Source organism: Agelaius tricolor, unplaced genomic scaffold (genome assembly GCF_023055355.1).
Source record: "Agelaius tricolor isolate 1412-34295 unplaced genomic scaffold, bAgeTri1.0.p SCAF_9, whole genome shotgun sequence".
Lineage (NCBI taxonomy): Eukaryota > Metazoa > Chordata > Aves > Passeriformes > Icteridae > Agelaius > Agelaius tricolor.
Window position 1 is genome coordinate 19,715,488 of NW_027269269.1, and position 24,776 is coordinate 19,740,263.

Consider the following 24,776-nt stretch of genomic DNA (forward strand, 5'->3'; position numbering starts at 1 on the left):
AAATATTTGCAAAGTGTTTTTAAAAAGTTTCAAAGAAAGTAAATAAAAATTCTGTTCTGCAGTGTTGAGATCTGCATTGCTCATGGACTACTGAGGAAATTGAATAAAGAGAGGAGGAAAAGCACCTGTTTAAACAAAGGTGCAACATCAGCTCAGCCACTTCTGGTGCTCCACAAAGGTATTGCTACCATCCAGCTGCTGATGCTTTCATTCTAGCCCTGTTAAACTGCACATGAAGCACAGAGCAGGCTGTCAGCAGCCTGCCTTGCTGGCACATCTCCTCAGTGTGTTCGCTCTCAAACAAACAAACTTGAAATGCTCATGTCTTTGTCTCACAGATAGGACTTGCTGAGTCTTCAGGATTACTCTGGAGCATGATAGTTAAAATTTAAACACGCTTTCCAAATCCCTCCCTTTAAACCACCACAAATCCCAGCAGGACAGGGAGAGCTTTCAGGGCTGTAACCAAATCCTGACCCTCAACCCTCACCTGTCTTCCAGCCCTTCCACTCTTAAGCCTGCCTTTGCACTTAACCATCACACTCTTAGAGCCAGCTCCAGGGAAGGTCTGTGGAGAGTCACCTGTTTATACAGAGACTTGTCACTGTCAACCTAAAAGATCTGTGATCACCAGCACTTAAATCGTGAGGTTTGATTTTAAAAAGCAGTGGTAGATGTTGAATTTTCATTTACTCTTTGCTTGTTGAATTGCCTGTCCAGCTCCTTGTAATGGGGCAAAGACCCTGCTCACTTTCCTCACTCATTAGCAGGGGGTTTAGCCCTAAGGCACCACCCCTTCCTGACAACTCATGTTTGACTTGTCCTGTGCAAGATCCAGCTCCATGGGAGGTGCAGAAACTAAAATCAGTCTCTTTCTGCTTTCTATTTTTTTCATACACAGCAGGGTAGATTTACATCCACATAAAGTGCACCAGCAGCCAAGTCCTTATGGCTCAGCTACATCTGTGTGCAGGAGATGATGCCCAGTGGGATCAGTCTCCATGCAGGACTAGGAGTCCTCACCCCATACTGATGGCTGCACAACACTGCTGGAGGAGAATCCATTGCTGGAGGAAATGAATGCCAGTGACACAGCTGAGATACAGAGCTTGCCTCTGCTCACTCTTCCCAGGTAAAGGCTGTCACAGAGTCCAAACACACACCACAGTGGCCAGATTTGTGATTTGTATTTTATTTTCATCTTTTTGCAAGCAAGAAAATCCCTGGATTAAAACAATCAGAGTTAATCAGACACACAAAAAAAAATTCACTAGGTAATGGCTGTCAGGATGAGCAGCATAGCTTAGGCTGGAGCTAGTCCTGAAATCCAGCCTCAGATGTGTCCCAGCACCAAAATCCCAAGCCTGAGATGTGACTTTCCAGGTGTTTCATTATACCAGGAGCAATAATGCAGCAGCCCCACTGTCCTAAGGCATCTTGCATTAGTGAGATCCCTGTGAGCTGAAGCAGTGGACAGTAAGGAAGCAGTCCAAGTCCCTGGAGAAATGAGAGCAGAAGAGAGAGTAACCCAGAGAGCAAATAATATGACCCAAATTATTAATTTGGGATGCTAACAGCTAGGGAGCACAGGCTCTCACTAAGGACTCTAAAGGAAAGGGGTTTTTTGTTTGATCCACTATCTTTGTGTTACTTCAGCCCCTCCCCAGAAAGAGAAACTCTCCATGCCCAAATATAATAAGCTGAAACTAGTACCATGAATTCTGCTTAGGGAGTTTCAGATACAGTCCTAGATGAAGGGACCATGCTGAATCAGAGATACACTGGGCTCCAGCAGGACACAGAGAAGTGGAGGGGGTGCACAGGAAGGTCTGTACAGGGGGCTGAGGAGGGGATTTGCACCTACCTCAGATGCAGAAGACATTATAGTCAGCCAGGGCCTGCTCCTCTGCAACAGAAGAGGAGAGATCTAAGTTATCCTTGCACAGAGCCAAGTGCAGACACCCAGGCAGCCCTGGCACCCCATGGTTGCACACTGACCTGGGCTGTAGTAGTCATAGACCCTGACATGGCCTGGCTTCAGGTTGGTCACCTCAATCTCCTGCTCCAGATGCAGGACATATGTGTCAGAGATATGGCTCAGCTGGGGAAGAAAATAAATGACAGTTCACTTATGAGCTGTTCTTTTTATTCCTCACCTGAATTTGATCCTACTAACTGACAATAGCAACTCTGTAGACTCAAACATTGGACTTCAAGATGAATCTTGAGTATACTGATCTGCTAGCCCCAGTCCTGGATTCTCCCAAAAATTCGGGCATTGCTCTCCACTCCTTCAGGTTCTCTACCAGCACAGACATTACCTTGTCCAAGTAGATGGCAACACCTCCTTGTATTTTCTCAGTTCTTCTCACAGAGTGTCCATGCTGCAGCTAGGACAGGAGAGAGGAGAAAGCATTTAGTTTCATCTTTTGAAAGGAAAGCGTGAGACATCCTGACAAGGTTTTTCTGAGTTGGCAGATTCTCATTCACTCACTTCAAAATGTATTTTGGACTCTTATCTCTTCAGGCTGATCTCCCTGCAGGGCCACTCAGCTCCTGCAAACCCCAAGGACAAGAGCCTAGGGCACTTAGCTGACAGGGGAATGCTAAGCTGATTGGGTCAGAAGTATCACCCTCCTCAAGACTCACAGAAACAGCCAACAGTATGTGTTCAAGTTTGTTGTGTGGCAGAGAGGAAGGGATGGTGAGATTGCTCAAGGAAGAGACAGGCAACACCTTCCTATACAACCTTCCCATACAGCCTCCCCCTCTCCTTGGGCACAGATGGTCCCACTGACACCACTTGCCCACCCTGATTCCACAAGTCTTACAGACATCCCAGATCCTGGAGCCAGGGCAAATCCAGTCGGTAGGGACACCTCCAGAATCACCATGTTGGAAGTGGATTTCTTCCCATTGTACCTGGGGGAGAAGATGAAAAAAAGAGACTCTGGGGAGAACATTAAAAAGAGAATCTCTCCCAGCTTTCCTTTCCCTTTACCAGCAGTCCCTGTGTGCAGTGCCCTGAGCCAGGCAGCCCAGCCAGGGCTGGGGACAGGCAGTCACTGCTCCCTCTCACAGGGTGCAGAGGATGGGGCTGCACTGCTCTGAGCATCCCCAGTCTGAGCTGACTACTGCACACCTCTCTCAGCAAGAGCCAAGGCTCTGCATCCTCCCTCCTGCTGAAACTGCCTGGTGCCTCCACTGCAGCCAAGAAGCACCCCTCTGCTCTCCAGCCATGCCCAGCTTTCCTTCCCAAGTGGGATGAGATGTTTAGAGTCACCTGACATTGACATGGACAGTAACAGAGCGTGTATTGTCCTTGGTGCAATTGACAGGCTCGGTTTTCACTTGCAAGGCAAAGGATGTGGAGTCTTGTGGGGAGGGTGTGTTGTACCTCAGCACCATCTGCAGGGAGAGACAAAAAGACAGACTAAAACATTGATAACTAGCTGTATATCATCTATGACACCTTTTTTTTTCCACTGGCTACTCAACTCCTTGAGATTGGACCCCAGACAGTGAATGGATAAATGATATGCAGTAAGCACACTCGTCCCAGTACCCAAAATAAAGGTCACTCAGATTGGAAACCTTCCATGGGTTCCTTCTCAAACTTTCAGTTGAGACTGTGCAAGTCAGGCACACAGCAGTGGGATTACTATAAAGCATTTTCATCTTCCAGTACTCTTGAGAGCCATGGAAGCATCATGGTCCTCATATTTGGGCAAGTTCTGTCTGTTTCCTCCCACACACAGGTTTATTGCATTGGCAGCAGGCTGGGGTTAAAGCACAGTCAATGCACATTTCCTTCCACAGAGGTGCAGCAGAGTTTTGGTTTTGACAAGATGAGGGGATGAGGGTGGCCACAGCAGGGTCTGTGGGAACCTACCCGAGTAAAGACACAGCAGCTGCCGTGGGCCTGCACCAAGAACTTGCCCGGGACCTCTGTCAGTGCTGCCTCCTGCACCAGCAGCCGGTTCTGGTAGGAGACTTGGAACTTCTTCCCAAAGCCTCCATGGGACCTCACCCTCACCTCTGCGTCCCCCTGTGTGCTGTGTGTCAGTGCTGCATACTTGGCCAGTGCCTGCAGGGCCACCACTGTGTCCTGGAAAGGAAAACACAATTACGTTTGCATCTCTGACATCCAGAGACACTTGAAACCAGTGTCCTGAGGACTTCCATATCCAAGGACTCCTTTGCCCAAAGCATTTACACTTCCATACATTGTGTACGTATTTTGCAGAGGTTCTTTCTCAAGAAACATCCCCTTCCCTAGCCATGAGTTACCTGTGTTGAGGCAAAGCCTCCATAGGCATTCTGCTGCCTGGTGAGCCAGGCCACAATGCCAGAGGCCGTGGTGAGGTCGGACTCTGTGACATTTGGCTTGGAGAGCAGGGCCAGGAGGACGTAGGCTGTCAGCTCCACATCCACAGGCACTGGCTGTGACCAAGGGCTGGTACTGGTTCTGGGCTTGGATGAGGTCTGACTCCAGTGGATCTGCCCATCTGGGAAAGGAAGGTAGCAGAGGGAATCTTGAGGGATGTCAGGGAAGAACTCCTGTGGCCTAGCCTCCTAGACACAGTGGCTTGTGTCTGCAGAGACCATTGGGTAAACACCTTTTGGCGGTTTTTTTTTTTTTTTCATATCACCAGGGCAGCTGAAAATCAATGTATTTTGCAATACCTAAAATTCCATATTCCAAACCAAGGTGATATGCAAAAACTAATATGGCAATAATGTGCATATGCATTACCTCCCAGTTGTCCAAATTCTGTATTGCCTTGTTTGCCAGGTCCACTAACAACCTGGTACTAGTCAGCTGTCCACTGGCCAGCCCTGAGGGTCAGGGACTAACAAGACATGGGGCACTTTACTTTCCTCTCTGGCATTTTGCAGTCCTGCACAAGAATGCCCAAGTCTCCCAAAACCAAACCTCCGCTTCAGGTGCCAGAAAAGGGCAAGAGATCTGAAGGAAATCAGCACCCCCACCACAGTGTTGGCAGCACACACCATGAGCTCATTCAGTGGATGTCTAAAAGCTCTCCTTGGTGAAGGGCCTGGAGGGTGAGACTGTGCTCCTCCCAGCTGCACCTTACCAAGGGCTCAGAAAAGTCACCTGTCCCTTCTCTAGCGTTCCCCTGGCTCCAAGGCCCCCGTACCTGCTCTGAGTGCCTTTTGGTCAAGCACGTTGAGGAGCTCTTGTGTGCGCTGGGAGTCCTTAGCCAGGGCGAAGGTGTAGGCCAGCAGGGCCTGGGTGTAAGGGCTGGCAGCCTTGGGCAGGGCAGGAGTGATGCAGCCCAGAGCCCTGCGCACCACCGAGCTCTGCAGGCAAGAGGGACACGCTGCTGGTCACACACAAACCCCTGGGACTCGAGCAGGAGCATGCACACATTTCTTGCCAGCCCAGAAAGCACCTTGTTTATTCACTCCAGTGACTCTGTGCCCGGGCCTGCACTCTCCCTGTCAGCAGTAGCAGCATCTTCAGCCCTTGGTGGAAGGTGCTTGACAGACCTCTCCCCTGAGCTGGTTTTGGGCTTCAGCCGTGCTCTCTAATGAAATGAGCACAGCTGAAGCTCCTTACTTTCCTGAGGGAGTAACACCGCCATGTCCTACTTTCCCAGGCCAAACACAACAACAGCAAAACCACACAACTGCTAATGAGTACACACAGCTTGCTGAGCAGGGTGACTGTGTTTAATTCACCTTCACAGTGAATAATTGTACTATGGTGAAAAAGGGGTGACCTGAAGGACATCTATTGCCAGAAAGAAGTTTAATTTCCATCTGTCTTCCCTTTTTTTGCCTAAGCCCACTGCTTTCTGTTCCACTGAAAAGCATTGCTTTTTCACTTACTTTTCTGACTTCCAGAGAGCTTCACTTCTCAATGTCTACAATTGTGTTTCTCCATCAAGTTAATTGGTTTTTTATTTGCCTGTGCCACAGCCTAGTGACTAGCTACAATCCTTAGCACTTGTAAGAGCTCCCTCTTATTGTCATTACTTAACCATGCAGTTACAGCTGCCCTACAGCACTCCCTTCCCAGACTTCTGCTTTATTTGTGAATCTCAACCCTATTAGGAATTACATTATGTCTATTTACTTGACTGTGGGAGCAGCTCCACCCACCTCATGATCAGCCTTCAGCTGGGTAGGACGGGCAAGAGCATGGAAGGAGTGGGAATTAACAGCTCATTCCTGGGAAATGGCCAACACAGTATCTAGCCATGAAGTCCAGTGGTTCCCAGTAGTTGAACCTCACTTTCTCCCTGCCAGGGACGTCGTACTCAAAGGGAGAGTTTTTCCTGAGAAGCTGTAAAATCTTCCTCACCCACTCAATTACTTTGCCCACAAGTCCCTCCAAGGTGCTCTGATGCCTGCCCCAGTGTTACCACTAAGTTCATTAAGATTCAAATGTTAAGGCAAGAGCATGGCAAAGAATCCCAAGATTTACCTCTGGTGTTGCTCCTGCCTCCAAGTATGCAGCAGTGATGTAGGCAGCCAAGAGGACTTCCCCATCTACACCTCCCTAAAATAAAGCATAGACATCCAAAAAGATGGGAAAATTAATAGGCAAATAATGAAGCTTTTCAGGAGAGGTCTCACCTGTCCCAGGCTTGCTCCCCCTCAAGAAAGCACTACAACACAGGCAAGTGAATTTAAACAATTACCAGCACACTTGGCAAGAACTGCTTGGCACTGTCCTTCAAGGTGCACTGGCTCCTACCTTCATGAATGTGTGGAAAAGTTGTCCCACGTTTTTGAAGCAACCACTGGGAAGCTGGTGGAATTCCAGCCAGCTGAGAGCAGCCTGGATAATCCGGTTGTCCAGGTAAATGTATGGCTTGGCTTGAACAAAGCATTTAACCACAAATGCAGTCAGCCTGATTGAGGAGAACAGAAAAAAAAAGCATGAAAGAAGGAAGAGAGAATCAGAGAGAGGTGGAGTGCATGAAAGAGCAGGAGAAATTAGTGGAAAGAAATAATCTAAGCAGAAGTTGAGGAAAAAAAGTGGGAGTTTGAAACTGGTGCATCTCTCTTTACCTATTGTGCTATTTCTAATGTGCTGGTTCAAGATCAATTCATCACCAGGACTGGGGTGCCCCAGTCCACAAAGCTTCTAGAGCACTTTGGATCCAATAGGACAGCAAGGATTTCACGCTGTCCACCTCCTGGCTGTCAGAGAGCAGGTAGACAGCAGGGAGAGAGCCCAGGGCTTACCAAGTATTACCATACTCATCCTTGGTACCAAATTCACTGTAGGAGCCATCAGGGTGCTGATACTGCAGCTGTATCTGGTACCCTGGGGAGCAGGATAGGACATGAGTGCTCACAATGGTATTTGCAATGAAGTCACTGTGCAGGAATGGGGTGGTTGAGTGCTCCAGGTGGAAGGGGAGTGGGAACCTGGGACTGTTGGCCACAGGGGAAGGCAGAGGGTCAGGGTGGCTCTGTTGCACTCACCATTGCGCAGGAATCCTGCTGCCCTGTCCTTGATCTCAGGGCTCAGCTGCCTCGTCTTCTCCAGGTACTGCAGCACATAGACAACGGGGGCAAACAGCACCATGTTCTGCTCCCCACAGCCGTGGGGCAGCTGCACCAGGTGGTCCAGGTTCTGCAGTGCCAACCCCATGAGGTCCCCTGAGACAAAACATAAGCACCCTGACCACCTCCTAGGCAGTAAGAGTCACCTCCTCCTACCTGTGACCATTCTCAGCAGTGCACCAAGCAAGGCAGGCCCAGCACAGCAGTGTGGGGACACCTCTGTCCAGCCACCTTATCAATTCCACTGTGCTCCTCATATGAGCTGTACACATTCCCATCCTGGCAAGGAAGCTCATCAACACAACACTCTCTCCCTTGCTGTGTGTTTTACGTTGTCAGTAATAAGGAAACACAGCCACACACAGGAGAAGAACAAGGCAGTGGAGCCTTGGAAAACTCAGAAGTGGTGTGTGGGGAAATTTGGGCTTTCCTTGGGCTAAACTCAGAGATATGGTGTTTGCAAGGGTACCACCATAGCTTAACTCCTTACCAGTGACTGAGACGGTGGCTCTGACTGAACCTTCAACCACATTTAGAGGCAGCACCAGGGACACAGACTCCTCTGCTGGATTCCCTGACACCAGTCAGGTAAGGTGTGGGGAGAACAAAAAGAAATAGATTCTGATGAAAAAAAGCCTTCAAAACCCCAGAAACTGTTCAAGGCTGTCTTGAACTTCCCATTTTTCTGTCACAGAGGCTGTAAATCACTTCCAAAATCTATGTCCCATTCTGCCCCTAATTTCCTGCATCTACCTCATGGTAACTGTGCTGTCCTAACACCCCTCTTTATAAAGAAGTTGTGAGAGGATTTTCTCCTGGAAATCCTCAGGGGTCAAAGTCACCTATTTTTCTCTACAGAAGTTACTCCATCTCATTTAAGATTTCAGTTGCAGTTTTGTCTCCTCAATGTTCCTCATGCTCTCAAAATAAGCTGGTATGATGGCCCCATCATACACCATAAAATTCAAGTCAGGAACAGCAATCCTAAGCCATGACCTCCAGCCTCGCCATGTTCAGTAGTGTGGTTTTATTTGCACAGGTGAAAAAGGCCTCAAGCTGTCACCTTAGTGCCAGGGATATGGATGGTTAAAGAGCAGACCTCCCCACATCCCTGCCTAGGAGAAAGCCCTAGCTGGCACCGCAATTAGAGTACGCTTCTGTAGCTTCATCATGCAGACAGAGAAAATTGTTCAACAAGTTTCCACTTGTTGAACTATTCTGGGTTGAATACCCAGAAGGTGGTTAGATAGGAAGAGGGGGATGAACAGGGTGAAAGAAGAAAGCAATCCATCTACCTTTTTCAGGACACAGGATGGAGCTGTGAGCCTTTTCTACCAACACTCCCTCTGGCTGTTGGAGCACATAAAAGTAGCATTTTAATGAGCACCCAGGAGAGAAACGGGATTACAAGTGGATTAGAAGAAGGTATGTTCAGAATCCTGGTTCAGGGTGGACAGTCAGCTGGAGTATCATCGTTTTCACACAAAAATACAAACTACTTTCAACCATTTTCACTTCAGATCAGAAACCAGCATGCATTTTCAGAGTATCCTAAATTCTGAATATCTGTGAAAATGGTGCCGTAAGATTCAGCAGAGAACTCAGGAGGCAAGGACATAAAAGAGTGTTTAAAGTTTCCCGTGGTATGAAGCGAAGGACATCCCTTTACCTTCTATATCCATCAACCCTCACAGCTGAGCCCAGCTCAGGCCCTGAGATGATAATTGCACATTTTGAATAGCATTTTGAATAGTAACTCCCAAAATTAACATGCACAAAATCTGGGAATGGCACAAAGCCTACTTTGAGGCTTAGGTAACAGAAGAGCTTGACTGACCCGGACTTGAATGAGCTTGGTGATCGTGTCTTTCTGTCCTTGTCTTGGGACAAATGGTGTCTCCTCACCACAGAGCTCTTTGGAGGCCACAGCCTCTGTGCTGAGGGTGATGTTCACGAGCCCTGAAAATAACACACATTTATGTGCATAAGACATTTTCTGAGGAAAGACTTCCTGTTAATACAATAGACATCACCTGCTGACAACAAAAAATTTGATCAGACCCCTATATGTTTCTGTACCTCCTAGCACAGGCTTGTGAGTAACCATGACCATAGGATAGGTGCAAATAAGTACTCTGGATAGCAGAGCAAACAGCTCCTCACTCTATGTCAGCTCTTACAAAACACCCCCACCTTGGTCCCATCCGTTCCCAATTCCAGGACCCCACCTCCCTGTGCTTCTCACCCAGCTGCTCAGCTGTGACACTCCACTGAAAGGTCTTGGCTTCCCCAGCACACAAGCAGCTGCTGTAGGCACAGCCTTTGCATGGCTTCAGCTGGAAGTGTGCAGACTCCTCCAGGGTCACTTGGATCTGAAGGGGCAGAAGGGATGGCAGGTGGCAATAAATAAACATCAACAATACAAAAAGGAAGCCTACAGAGGGTAGAAGCAGGGCACAGCCTGAGAGGAATACACACAGATTGTTTGACTAGCCAGGGATCAGATTGGGAAAGCTAAAGACCTGGCAGCCTGGCCAGGGTTATCAAGGGCAACAAGTGTGTCTATGTTTGTGCTTGGGATTGTCCCAACCCACGTGCAGGACCTTGCACTTGGCCTTGCTGAACTTCATGGGGTTTTCACAGGCCCAACTCTCAAGCATGTCAAGGGTGCTTCCTTATTTCTCTTTTTAAAACTGGGGGTAATGTTTTGCCTTTTCCAGTCAGAGAGAACGTCACTGAATTGCCATGATTTCTCAAAGGGGATTTGGAACTGGATGATCTTTAAAGTCCCTTCCCCTATGAGTCTATGATCACAGGCCACAGGTGTCAGCCATGTCCTGCTTTCCTTGCAGAGGCTATTAGGGCTCACCTACCCTCATGCATTGCTGCAGGTTGTTGGAGACTGTGGCCTTCAAGTTGAAGGTCTCACCCTGGACCACAGAAGATGGCAGTGGCAGCTCCACAAGAAAGGGCTTGGAAACAATCAGCCGGGAGGCTGGAGCAAACCCAAAGCCGTTCCGTCCCGTGCAGAACATTCCTGCTTTCCATTCTGTGATGGCGTCAGGCACAGTGACAGTGATGCTCTTGTTCCCACTGGGGCTGGGGAGAAGTGGACAGCAACAGAAACATTTAATTGAATGATGCTATGCCAGGTGACCTGCTCTGTGTTCTTCTCTGCAGAGCATCCCATCCCCTCACCTCAGCCCAACCCCTACTGAACTTGCAGCCCTTGCAGGGTTACAAGTCCTTGTAGAAGTGGGGACACCATCTCAGGTGCTTCTACTGACTGAATACTTGGGTCAATAGGGTACATGGCTGCAAGATGTCATCATTTACAGGCAGCACTTGCCCTTTGCACATCTAAAAATGACTTACAGATGTCAGCAGTCTTATTTTTCTGGCCTAGAAATGGAGAACCAGAAACCAGAAACCAAGAGAGCAACAGGACGAGCAGGAGTAGGGCTTAGCAGATGAGGTTGATCCAGCCATTCTCTGTCCTGTGAGACACTGACAGCTTAAAGCCCAGCATGAGGGCAGGGCAGAGACTTGTCCTGTGCACACATCACAGCTTTTGAGAGGAGCAGACTGTTCTGCAGCTGCCACCACAGCCAACACAAAGAGCAGATACAGCTAAAGGTGCTGGTTTTATTCAGCTTATTTCACCATGCATGTACAGGAAGGCAACACACACAACACAGAAAATTTTGGTGGCTCAGTTCATGTTGGTAAACAAGTCACAGAGGAAATATCTGCTGCTAGGGGTGAAGAGACAGATGTATCTGTAAGGACAGTGGAAGTGGGAGAGGGCAGATGTTGATAGGAAATATACTCAGGATCTGGCCTGAGCATAATTCAGTCTTCAGAGGACACACAAGAAAATCTTCAAGTCTCAGATGAAAAATCTCCAAAAGCTCTCTCAGTAGGCCCTGTGTACACAGTGAACCTTTCTCACAGGACACAATTTTCAGTCCTGTGAAAGACTTCTATGGACATCAGCTCCCCCTGGATACCAGGATACATCTGCGAGCACATTTTGGGAAATGCAAGTCTCCAGGACTACCAAAAGCAGAGTATAGGCAGTAAACTAAGCTTGTTGGCTGCTCCTCATGCTTTTCTATCTTCCTGTGCCAGCCACCTCTCATGGATGACCAGCACTCCTAGTAGAGGAAAATGCATTTAATGAATACACCAACTCCAGCAATGAACAGCCTACAGGTATGAGCCCCATGATGTATGTCCTTAATAAGTGTCTTGCACAGCTGCCTCTGATCTAAACTCAGCTGCATCTCTTGCCTCTCCCAGCCACATAAAATGACCCAGACTAAACCCCCACTGCTCAGTTTACTCACCCCACGGCATACAAATCCCACAGCCAGGTTTGGTGAAAATGCTTGTGTGCTTTCTCTTCAGCTGCAGAAAAAGGTGGAAACATAGTGGGCTGATAGGTTGATGTCAGATGCTCTGTTGGAAACAACAAAGACCTATAGTCACCATAGGGTCCTCAGGTCCTGGTTAAGAGCAGAGGAGCTCCAGCAGAGCTCAGGCTGCAGCAATTGCAGTCAGCTCTTGGGAAACATGGCAACAGAACAAAATGTGCTGTCCCAAATTTTAAAATCCCTTGCCTCATTTCAAATGTCAGAGGTGCTTTAGGGTTTACTTGCACATGGAGGCACCATAGGACAGGCAACATTTCCCTCACTCCAGAGATAAAACCTGGAATCAGACATCCCACTAACATCCCTCACATTAGCACAACAGGTTTAGGGACAGGAAACCCTCTTCCTCCTCCATTTGCACTTACAGCAAGTGCTGCCTCTTGGCTCAAATCCAGGACTGCTTTCACATGAAAGACTAAGCCTCCCATGTAAGAAGAAAAAGCTGTCAAATGCTTACTGTTATACAGTTTATGGGGCTGGGCAAACGTCAACATGGGCCTGGAAATAAATATTCCTCTTCCCCGTAGCATAGTTGTCAATGGAGTGGTTTGGCATACTCTGGGTTTCTTGATATTGGTGTTGGACATAATTTTCAACCCCATTTCCTGTAGGAAAAAATTAATCACCAGAAGATTGTCCTCTCTTCTCTGCCCTCTGCCCTTGTGCCTTCCTGTCCCCTCATGCAGTAGGGCCTGGCTGTCCTCTATATTCTCTTGCTTCATTTTAAGAAGGAATAATTCAGATCCCCCGCAATGGGCAAACAAGCTCTTCTAAGGTAATTCATCTGGCCTGAGTCAGCCAAATTTATTCCTTTCAAACATATGGTCATTTGGGTACTATGCCTTCTCTGCCTGCAGGGTGCAATTGCTCATGCTATGAAGATTAAACAAATTGTGTGAAATCCAATTAAAGTAATGAATAATCCTTGGCATCCTGAGTCACACAACCCAAGTGTGGCAACCACACAATGATTTTTCCTTATACATTTCAAATCACCTATTCAAATAACAAGTGAGTTACAAGGGCTTAAACTGCACCTGTTCACTGTCCTGTCTGCAGCAGCATCCCTTGGATATTGGTAAAGTCAGGGCCCACATTTCCCTCAGTTCATGAATTATCTCAACCCACCAAATCAACCATTTTTACCCTGAATGCTGTAAACACATCAGGCTCATCGGAATTTGGGAGCCCACATGAACGATCATCTTCAGACACTTGGTGAGGATACCTGGCATTATAAACAGATGGGAACAGCCCATAGATCTGAGAAAGCAAAGGGAAAAAAATCAGTGCAAATTAAACCTGGCATTCCCTTCCTCTCCCGCATCCAAGGCCTGTTTGAGTTGCTTCTGGCTACTTTACATGAACATGTGCCAGAAAGCCCAGGATCGCTGTCACTCTTCCTGGGCTCTCCTCTGAGAGTGCCAGCACAGAAGCTGTTTTACCACCGAGTGAGGCTCAACATCTTCCTTAATCCCTAATCCCTACCCATCCACACTGGGAGTGCTGCCGATCCCTCCAAGCCGTGATTTCAATTTTCCTGGAGTTAAATTCTGCACAGGTGCAGCGGCCTCCCTCCCACATGGCGTCAGGAGGGAAGGGAAAAAGTCAGAGCAGGCTCACTCACCGAGTGGCTGCTCAGTTCTTTTCCTGGCTTCATCCAAAAGGCACTTGGATCCACAGCCCAGACAGCACACATGGAGCCAGGAGCTGCCTGCAGGCGGAGGCCAACCTGTGAGCCAGGAAGAGTCTCTGGCGTGGAGAAGCTCAGCTCCACCTGGACGGGAAGAATGCAGGCAATGCCTGAGTGACATTTCTAAGGGTGGTCACCCACCACTTCCCAAGCAGGGAAGGGACCTACATGAAGAGAGAGTTTTCAAGGACCTGCCTTGAATAGGCAGCCAAGGAACCTCCCAAGGACCCCCAGGAGGTATTTTAAAAAGACAACACTGAGGTTCTAAAAGGAAAGATGCCAGAGGGGGAGCCTTCAGTGTGCACATGGAGACATTCCCGTGTCAGAGCACAGCTCTCTCTTCTTTACCCAGCAAACCAGCCAGCCATGGTCACACACCTCACAGCTGTCTTATGAAGCCCCTTCTTCTGGGGCCCCAGATCAAAAATAAGCCTAGTCCTTATCTCCAGGCTCTTTGTGGGATTGGTCTCAGTTTCCTGAAACTCCTCCTGCTCTTGATTGAATCTGACTGTCTATGGCAGACAACCAGCTGTGGAGCTGTGGAGCTGTGCAGCAGGGGTAATGCCCTCTCAGAAATTCACCTTTGGAGTGCAAGACACAGCCAAGAAAGCAGATTGCCAAGGATGTCACAATGACCAGATGCACTCAGCCCTTTCTGGATGGCCAGTAAAATCCACTTCTTCCATCATCCACTTTCAGATGCCATCCCAATACCACATACTAGCAATTCTAATTGCTGCAGCAGCAGAGCAGCCCTGAGCTCTCCTGAGAACCACACAAATGATCTGTGCTGGGCTGGATTATCTATGATCCTACCAGGCTGCAGTTGCCCATGGAGACAGACAGCAACTCTCTGCCTTTCCCAAACATTGCAGCAGCCCCCACAATGCTGAGCATACACTTTCTCCAAACATCACAGCACACCTCACCAGTCACAAACTGCAGTTCCTGTGACAGCATCACACACAGTGTCAGCCACACACAGCAACACAGCTCTCCTTTCATTGCAGCAGACACGTCCCTGCTCACACATTTAGTCACAGCCTCAGACACAAACCCTACCTTGTTTCTGAAACACGTGGAGACACTAAAGATGGCAGAATCAGCAATGATTTTTCCATTAGGGAAGATGACATAAACAACAAGTCTTGGAGCTGGGGCATAGATCAAGCTGAACGTAAGAGGGATGGAGAAGGAGCCTTCCAGCACTAGATGGAGAAGAGAGGGAATAAGAGGAAGTGGATTTGATAGTGAAAATAGAGTCTGATCATCTTTACCATTCTGCATGTGCCTGTTTAAATCCTTTCCTCCTTTACTGAAGTCTTTCAAGACCAACAAGATTTCTGGAGACTGCTGAAACAATCAGCACATCTCTGGATCTGGCATTCAAGACCAGCAAAAGACTTTTCTGTTTATTGCCTTGGGGACATGAAACAGTACTTTGGAGTTCAAGTTTGGCTCCACAAAGAGTGAGATTCTCAGATATCTTTCAAAGCATCCTCTCACCCAACATCTCCCATCCCATCACCAACAGAGAGATGACCTTATCCCAGAATACTTATAATTCAGGAATCAAAAAACAAGAGCTGGAGAAATAGGCAACAGTGGGTCAACAGATACCAAAATTATAAAATGTGGCATCCTAATCACCCAGATTATTTGGAGACACAGTTGCTATGGAGAGTAAGACTGCAGTTTCGTGCTGCTTGCAGGAGAAGTAGCAAAAGGAGACTTGAAGACAACAGAGGCTGTCAGATCAAAATGGGCTGGGAAATGCTGAGTATTCTTCTCTTGGTACAAAGCAGGAGGGCAAAGGGAACATGAAATCTGGAAAGGCACAGGGCTCTGACACAGCACACAAGTGGTGAGCCACCCCTGCATTGCAGGGAGGCTTAACACCACTTGTCCCAATAAGAGGGGATGCCACAGACCACTGAGTGCTTGCTATGACATGATACTGGGGAGTGCACTTACTTCTTGGCAGCCCAACCCAAACAGTCTGCTGACCTGCATGGACTATCCCTCTTTTCCCTGTGACCTAGAGAAGGACACAGAAAGGGATGGTCACATAGTCACATAGCCTTTGAGATCAATAAGAAACCCTGAAATTAAATTGAGATATTAAATGGGGGCTGGGGGAGGAATATTAGCTTTATTTGCTCTCAGTTAGTATGGAGAGCTCAGAGACGAAGTGGGGGGAGGACAGGTAAGGCCAATACCTGCCCTGCACCTCTGCAGAGCCTAAAATAAAGGTTCTGCCTTTGTTGCTATTTGTTTCTGCAGTACCAGAATCAAAACCAGTTCCATGATGACTGGAGGAACTCCCTGTCCTTGCCTGAGCCAAGACTATCAAATATCAGCCTTGAACCTCTAAGAGATGCTGATTTTGGGCCTTCAGCTGTCACCCACTAGTGCTTTCCCAGAAACTCACAAAGTAGGAGAAAATGACACGCTTGGGCCCATGTTCCAGGTCTTCCTCATAAATTTTGAAGTCCACCTGGACAGACTGTGTTTTACCACAGGGCATTGTCTCTGGCACACGGACAATAGAGAGGAAGCTCCTGCTGGTGCTGTAGAATGGATGGATGAAATAGGAGGCTCGTTGGTAACTCAAGTCAGCTGTCCCAGTCTCTCTGTCTGAATCTTGATGCAGCACACTTGCCTGGTGAGACAAAAAAACAAACCAGTTAGTTTCTCTAGTTAAACAATTTGGCTGCAAATCACCTTTGTTAGACAATCTGAGCAATGCCAATGACAGGTCTCTCTGTGGAGAGCTCGTGAGGAAAGCAACCAGGACCTGGAGAATAAGCTCTCAGAGAGAGAGCCAAGATCTCAGCCAAGATCTAGAACATGCTGAGGTGTTTCAGGTTGAGTTACTCTCCCTTGGGAAGGAGCAAGGAAGATGTTTGTGGGACAGTAAACATGCAGACATACCCTTGCCACAAGACCACCCTTCCTCACTTACCTCCAGGGAGGCCAAGGTCCTGTTCCAGGCAGAGGTATCCAGGCTAAATGAAGCTGTTCCAGAGTCCCCAGTGATGTACTTCTGCCTAAATTGCTGCTCAGCACAGTTTACTACAAGGAGAACTTCTTTGTTCTTCAGTGCTTTGCCTTGGTAATCAATTACTTTAATCTGAGAATATCATGGGGAGCAAGAGAAGTGCAGAAGAATCTAATTAGCAGACAGAATCTCTGGTTTCCCCAAGTCAGGAGCAGTGTTTCCAAAGACAGCAAGATCACTCTTTCAGTCACTAATAATTTTTTCAACACTGCCACTGCTCCTGTCATATTACCACTTGCACTACCATGTTCATTCACAGAATCACAGAATGGGTAAGGTTGGAAGGGATCACAGTGGGTCATCTGGTCCAACCTCCAGTGCTCTCCACTCCTTCACAGCAGAAGACTTCCTGGCTGCTGAAATTCCAGATGTTTGGGTTTGCTACCCCCCCATATTAAAGCCCATAGCTGCTCTCCCTCATGGGTTATTTGGTAAATGGCAGTCTTGGGTGTTATTGTGACACTGGACAATTCCAGAGTTTTGTTTCTGGGAGTTGTTTGTGCCCTCCCAAGCCCCTGACTAGAGATGGGGTCAGAAAAGACAGTAAGTAAAGGTTATTGTGAAATATTGTTCACACTTTCCCCTTCAAAGAACTGAAACTTGGAATTACCTTTCCTCTGTATATCTGTCCAGGGTGGTAGTAAGAATTCACATCATCAAACAAGGCCATCCCGCCAATCCTGGAGATGAGTAATTTGTGGGAAGCATTGACCTGTATCTCTGAATGAAAGCAGCAAGACAGAAACATGAGAGAGGGAACAAGAAAGCCAAGCACTCCTCAGCAATTTCCCTGCAGAGTGACCCACTGGTAATAGGGATGGACATGTTCAGCTGCACACACATTTCACATCCCACTGGTGATCTGCCCAAGATTCTGAGGATCTGGTCTTTCTCCCACTTAACTGCTAGCTTTTAGAGAGCCTCAGCACCTGACACCACACTCAGAGTGAGTGTGTCACGCCATCAAGAGCCGCTGTCTCTATCTGCAAGGTTACATAGCAGGCCCCAGTGGGCTCAGAAGGCTCAGATCCCTTGCTAGCCTGAAAGTCTCCAGTGCTTTTGGTCAGATTAGCACATCTTCACCTGCATCCTCCCAGGCAGCAGAAACCCCAGAGTTACCTGAGGCATCCTCCACCAGCGAGGCCTCTGCAGCTATGCTGTCCCGATAGTAGCGGAAGTCTCGGCTGAAGGAGGACAGGCTCACGTTTGTGGAGAAGCAGCCGGCCTCATCTGTCTGAAAGCACAGGGAGGAGAAACAAGCTCTGAGAGAGGCACTTGCATTAGAAGTTATGGAAGAGGCAGAGGAACAGTGGCACCAAACCCCTGCTTTTCCTTTTGGCATTGCAGCCCAGGATGTGGAGCAGGCACATGATGAGCCCAGTCACAATCATCAGGCACAGCTGCTGAGAGGCAGCCCCAGTAGCAGTGGCCAAGCAGCCAAAAAAATGTGTTAACATTGCTGTTACTTCAACTAAAAGACTCAGCAGCCTCATGTTACCCTGAGGCTGAGCACAAATGCCCCTGAACACAGCTCAGCTCTTCCTAAGCATCTCACCTGGTTGCTGAATTTGTAACAGAGATCGGGTTTGGAAGCACTGGGCAGGAACGGAGCTATCTTCTGACAAAGGCTCACGTGAACCATTCCCTGGACGCTTTTCCCACGAGTGTATCTGTTTGGGGGAGCAGGGGAAGGAAGAGACAGTCACACAGGGTGGGAGAACACACGGCTTGCTTTGCACAGCCCCAGAGACCTCTCCCTGCCAGATACTCACACTCTCACACAGGAGTGGCAGCCACAGAGTAGGCCCAGGAGTCCTGACCCAGCAAGCAAGGTCAGGACAGGGCTATGCAGTGATAGGAGATCAAGGGCTTTATGATATAATTAGCACCAAACTAAATTATTTTGGGTAACTAGAGTGTTGTAACTATATATCAGCATCACCTGCAATAACCCCAGGATGTGCTGAAGCCATTCATCATCTTATGACCAGAAACACGGGTGATTTAGAAAGTGCCTTCTATTAAAAAAATCACCTTTACATGGGGCTAACTGTAGCCCTGTCCTTGGATTATACCTGGGGCAATTCCTTTTTTCCTCCCTCTAGTTTCCACTTAAGCATAATCTGGAAAAGCTTCCCATCATTTCCCATGAGCTTATTCTTCAGGGAGATGAACACCACATGTCTGTCATGTCCTGTCCCACAAACAGTTGCTTGTCAAAGGGTAGGCCGTTCCCCCAGGTTTTGTGTGTGGAGATTTGTGGAGTGTTTTTAGAAAAGGGGCATTAGAGTATCAGAATGATAGTTACAGGAATGCTTTGTGTTGCCTCAGGGTGCAAACAGCTGCCATGGAAGGTTCTGGCTTCCTGTGACTGAAGTGTAGTAAACTTGCCCTTTAGCTTCTCATGGTTTCCCATCCAGCTTGTGCACATCAGGCCAGAAATGAGCACAGGGCCATCCCTCCATTCAGATCCTCACCTGCCACATACCCGGAGCGGGAAGGTTGTCTCTAGTGCATAAATCTGATTTGGGGCCTCAAAGATCACTTCAAATTTTGGCAGCACTGGAAGGGAAAAACAGAGAACTGTAGGAAACACGGGCCAGGGACAGCCTTCACAAAGAATTAACATAAAGGCAGACAATGGTGGAATAAGGGACAGGAATGGAGAAGGAAGGTGGTAAGAAGGGAAAGGAATGATTTTCCATGTATCTTTAACAGATTTGTGTAGATTTGTGTGTAGGCCCTGGATGATTTGCTCCTTTCCAAACTAAAACCAAACACGCCCATGTCCCTGGTACTTCTGACAGCTATTTTCAATGAGAGAAGGCTGGCCTCCCAATACAGCTGATTAGGGAATGAAAGTGAAGTGAGAGGCCACTGGACTTCATATTCTCTGGAAAAATCCATCCTAAATTGCCTTGTTTTATCTGACTCTGACATCCATAGGAATCAGCTGCATCAAAAGTCTGAGGCCATGCACAACACTCTTCCCACACGCTAAACCAAGGTGCCAAAGCGATCTCCTCTCCTGAGGCTCTCCTGAGCCTCAGCTCAGACTCTTTTCTATGACTACAACTTTTGCTCCTGGGATGGTTATGGAGGAATAAACACCCTGCTTCCTGGGCCAGGAGTGCAGGGTGCTGTCAGGAGCTCGGACAAACCCTGCGTGCTCGCTCATACCGCGCTCCTTGACGGAGAAGCTGCCGTAGGCGCTGGCGCTGGCGCTGGTGACGTTGATGACGTACGTTCCCAGCAGGGGCTCCTCACTCAGCTGGAAAGACAGGTCTGCAATGCCATCCTGAGGGACCACCTTCTGCCACTGCTCTATCTGGTTGTTCTTAGGGTCCTGCACCCACAAGAAAGAGGGAGTTGTTCCAGCGTCTCATTGATCCCCATCCCATAGAAAGTGAGCTTCAGGATTTCAGTGTTGTAGACTACCAGGTTCTATAGCTAAGGAAATGAGGTTTGGTGTAGACTGATCAGGAAATTTTGAAGACATCATAATGCTCAGATTCTGCTCCCAGCATCTGAGCCTCCTTCTGCACTTATTTAAACTCTGATTTTAAGCAAAGATTCTTTGCAGTTGTAACTTTCTTTCATAGGAATCTAAGTTTTCTATTTATTGTCTTGCAAGTCTAGAATAACAGATTTCTACTGAAGTGCCTGGGAGCATAACCTCAAAGAGGTGCATAAAAAAGAAGCGGAAAGAAGTATGTTAGTTTAAAAATTTAACATACAACAACAAAAAAACAAAGATCTACTAATCCACTCAGAGGTCTGTAAAATCTTCTAGAAACTGAATATGTACAGCACAGTGAAACTACTGCCATCTCCATTACTCTAACACGAGATTTCAGCATCACTTACCAGGAGAAACAGGGAAATCTGGGGAGGAAAAAATGCAAAAACATTAGAAGAGAGAAACATATGCCAGCACCACACACAAGGTACTTCAGACTCAGGACCCTCTCTGAAGGATGTCCAAAGTGATTTGGAAATGTGAGAGCATTGGCAACAATACAAAGTAAAACAAATGCCACAAAAAAAAAAAGGAGAAATACCAGGTGGGTTCATTATAGTAAGGTGTGAAGAAAAGGAAAGGAAAAACTAATCTGGAGTTCACACAGTACGTACTAATGACTTCCTGACAGAAAAACCCAGAGGTCAATACCCAAACAAACCTAGTTCTGGTTCATGTGTGGTCTTAGGAGGATTACAGAGGTATAGGATCACATAATTTGGAATGACCCTCTGGAGGCCACCTAACCCACATCCTGCTGAAACATGTCTTCCTGAGCAGATTGCTCATAGCCTTCTCCAGCTGAGTTCTGAACATCTCCAATGATGAAAATTCCTTTTCTGGACACATTTCCACATTGTTGCAATCAAAAAGTTTGTCCTAAAAATGTCAAACCAGCACTTTCCAAATTCCATCTTCTAGGGTGCTTTTAACCTTCCCCACAAGAAGGAAAACCTGATTTACAACCTGTTCACTCCCCCTGTGACACCATCACATCAGGAATCAATATGTCCTGTACTTGCAGCTGCCTGACCATTCTACCAAGAAGGGCAAGAGACATGCACGCCTCTGCCATCTCCCTGGCAGCTACTATTGCCCTCTGCATACTCATAAAACCTGCCAGGGGTGAATGTGGAAAAGCTGGAGCGTTGGCAGATGAGCAGGGTGGAAGGGAGGTAGGATGCATGCATGGTACAAGGCAGCCTCCAGGACACGCTTACCGAATCGTTGAGTGCAAGGAGTTCCTCATCCAGAGTCACAATGCGAAATTTCACTGAGGAAGGAAATCAGGGAATATGTTGTCAGATCTCAGTTTTTCCCTACAGACCCCTGTTCCTTGTGCTTCCCCAGCTCCTGCCTCCATTCTAGACACACTTGTGGTAACGTCTGACGCAAACATTCCCACATGGAAGGTTCCATGGACATGGTTATCATTATCTACTGTCTCCTGCAACTCCACAGCCATCACAAACCAGACATTACAAACATTGAGAACACCATTCAGCAAGAGATGTGGTCTCAAAGCCTTCTGCTAGGGTTGTTCATGCATTGCAGGGCATCACAGTCTTTCCACATGGTGCAACCAGCAAAAAGCCTGGGACCCTCAGCTGCTCCCATTTGCATCTCACCTGTCTCTCCTGGTTCATAGATGGGCTTGTCTGTTTGGATGATGGTGCCATTCCTGGACTTGCAGATCAGGACCTTTTTCTGCTCCTCAACATTGACCCCATCTCCTGTGATGGTCAGTTTTACAGTGGCAACCTCCTCTGTGCCATCAGCTGGAGGGGCAACCTGCAGAGACAGAGAGAGGAGAGCACACAGGCCCCAGGTAATCTTCTGACAGTAAAGAGGAACAATTCACTGGTTCCCTCCCACTGTGCCAGGAGGGAGCAATCAGCAACAACCTCTGAAACCAGATCACATCCAGATCTCACACAGTCCCACATGAGCAGCAGGAGGCCCTGCATGCCATGGAATCTGTTCTTTATCCCACTGGTGACAAGCAAGCACCTGACACTTTTGAGTTTTCAGACTTGTTCAGGAAGATGGGCAGATGACAGAAAGGTGAGAGATGGTAGCAGATAATCAAAAGAGAGAGATCAAGCAGTTACATAGCCTCAAATGCTAGACTTTCAGAGCTACCCAGCACTTACAAGAAATCCAAAGTAGAAAACACAACCAGAAAGACTCTGGATGCCAAAGACCCCAGCAGCTTCAGCACAGAATATACAGTATAACAAAAGGGGTATTGCTTAGACATGTCTGCCTTATCCCAGACCTTTGCTAAATTCTCACCAACAATAAATAATCTCTAAGATGCTGTTTAGAAAAACAAGAATATTCATTTCCATCCAACTAGTCTTCAGTAGCTCCCAAGAGCTGAGTTGCTGCCTGATTTCAGGTACTACAGAAACTGCAGTATGTCCTGCAAGATTTCCCCAAGCTTTAGCTGTGAACCTGCACAAGTCCTTCAGGAAGAGCTAAAGCTGCTTCATCTGGTCTGTAATGGAGGAGAGGGACACAGGTGGTATCCAGAACTCTGGCAGATTTTAACAAATGTAAATTTCATTTTAAAATTCAATTCAGAAAGGAAATTCAGTGCTAACCAAGAGGCTGTGTTGGGCTGTGCATCCCTGGACACCACCCATTCCCCTTCCTGACAGGCTCACACCAGGACAAAGTAGACCCCAGCCATGTCACCCCTGGTGAGGGAGTAATACAAGCAATTTCCAGAAAGGAAAATCAGTGATGGCATCTGCCTAGGGTGGCTCACCCAGAACTTAGTGCACAGGAAAGTCTTCTTCTTCTGGATGGTTTCTTGCATTAAGAGCTCCCGTCCTGCAGAGCGCTCCAAGGCCAGATTCACTTGAATTTTTGCTTCATGACAGGTGATGTGGAGGCAGGCAACCTGGGTGGATGGGTACCGGAGAGCTGCAGGGATCACCACCAGGTAATGTCTGTGGTGGGGGAGACAGCAGAGGTGGTATCAGTCTGAGGTCTCAAGAGGTGTAAGAAAGCTGTCCTGCTGTGGCCCACTACTACTGAATCCTGTAGCCATGTGCCATGGCTTCCCCCAGCATTCAAAACCAACAGTGAGCCCAGCAAAGCAGTTGCTTCACTGAAACTTGAGAAATAGTTTCTGTTTGATTAGGTTAAGTATAGCCCTATAATCTTTTTCAAACCCCTTATCCAGTCATCTCCTGAACTCTCCAAAAACATCCCATGCAGTCTTCAGAAGAGGTGGTTTCATAACCTTGCAGTCTAGACATCAATTATTTGATCTACATTGCAACTGCAGAGCAAACATCTCTGGGCCTAAGGTCTGACCTAGAAGACCCCCATAAAGCTTGCATTGACCTGCAGGAGTCAAACTAAGGCATGGGAGGCAAGGTGTATGCCTCAGCTACTCCTTGGGGTGACCTGATAGAGCAGGAAGCATGAGAGCTGATGGCATGGGATGTAGTCCATCTAGCTAGACTGATGAAAGAGACTGAAACAGGAGTTCAGCATCACTCACAGTTGGTGAGAAGCAGCTGCAGCATGGAACAGAAGGCTCAGGAGGATGGCTATCCTCATCCTGGGGGCTCTTGCAGCCCAGTCTCAAGTGGCTCTCTTCCTCTGAAATCTCTGAGGCTGTTTATAGGGGGGGCAATTTCTTTCTAGCACAGCCTAAATGAAGAGGTGGGATGTGGGGAGGAGCCAGCCTCTCCCCACCTCTCCCTGTCTCCTGAGATTCCACACAGCAGCTGTAAGGATGAGTGCACTGTGCCAAGTGCCCCTTAGCCAATAGCAGCCACTCTGGCTGCCAGCCACCAGTTCAGAACATCCCCTCCTGCAAGGCTGCCGTGGGGACACCTGACCAAATGGACTTCTCACAGCAAGAAAACAGTGAGAACTTTGCTGACCAGTGACCCAGGCCAGGTCCTGATCACTTGTCACTTGCATCCCTTTGTTTCAGCAGGAGATGGATTGCTGCTGTGCAGCCTGCAGCAAGAGCTGCCCCCTGCACACAGCAGTGTCCTCACTGGGGACAGAGCTCAGGAGCACTGGATCAGATTAGGGGGGTTGTGGATCTCCTCAGCCTGTCTGGCTTGAGAATGGATCAAATCCTTCCATGAGCATAAGGAAGCAGCACTGCCACCAGCCAGCAACCACTAATGAGCTAATGACTTTTCTTTCCCTGCACACCACGAGGAAAAGGGAAACAAATACTGGCCCACAGAGGTCTCCACCAGTGCCCTGCAAGACCCATTAGTCATGGCATCATCTGCAAGGGGGGAGCCTCAGGAACAGCTTCCATTTCTTCGTTATTCTGGGTCTGAAAGGTCTGGCATCCAGGGATACAGCCTTTTGGTTCTGCTTTTGAACCTGAGGGTCGGGTTAAAACTCATAAATTAAATATGTGGGACGTCTTGTAAGCACTGATGGCAGCCTGTACAGTGGGTAGTCAATTGTCCTGGTTAACCAATTTGGCCTCCAGAAAAGCACAGTCACCACATAAAGTGCGTGCTGTGAGCAGTC

General features: G+C 47.9%; 1 protein-coding gene across 1 annotated transcript; it reads right to left on the reverse strand.

The window, feature by feature from the left end:
* Positions 1-1,189: 1,189 nt before the first annotated feature.
* LOC139592771 (alpha-2-macroglobulin-like protein 1) lies at positions 1,190-24,118 on the reverse strand. Its single transcript, XM_071432991.1, has 35 exons — positions 23,773-24,118; positions 23,029-23,212; positions 21,884-22,046; positions 21,471-21,528; positions 19,916-20,094; positions 19,213-19,297; positions 18,291-18,405; positions 17,855-17,969; positions 17,346-17,455; positions 16,640-16,807; positions 16,106-16,336; positions 15,649-15,712; positions 14,737-14,882; positions 13,609-13,758; positions 13,128-13,244; positions 12,439-12,586; positions 11,895-12,006; positions 10,419-10,644; positions 9,791-9,917; positions 9,383-9,504; positions 8,841-8,895; positions 8,036-8,119; positions 7,465-7,641; positions 7,222-7,303; positions 6,728-6,884; positions 6,455-6,529; positions 5,163-5,325; positions 4,291-4,508; positions 3,893-4,108; positions 3,284-3,408; positions 2,832-2,922; positions 2,322-2,390; positions 1,999-2,101; positions 1,865-1,906; positions 1,190-1,497 (listed from the first exon to the last, which is right to left on the reverse strand). The coding sequence occupies exons 1-34, from the start codon at positions 23,829-23,831 to the stop codon at positions 1,866-1,868; spliced, it is 4,335 nt and encodes a 1,444-aa protein (XP_071289092.1). The 5' UTR covers positions 23,832-24,118; the 3' UTR covers positions 1,190-1,497; position 1,865.
* Positions 24,119-24,776: the final 658 nt, after the last annotated feature.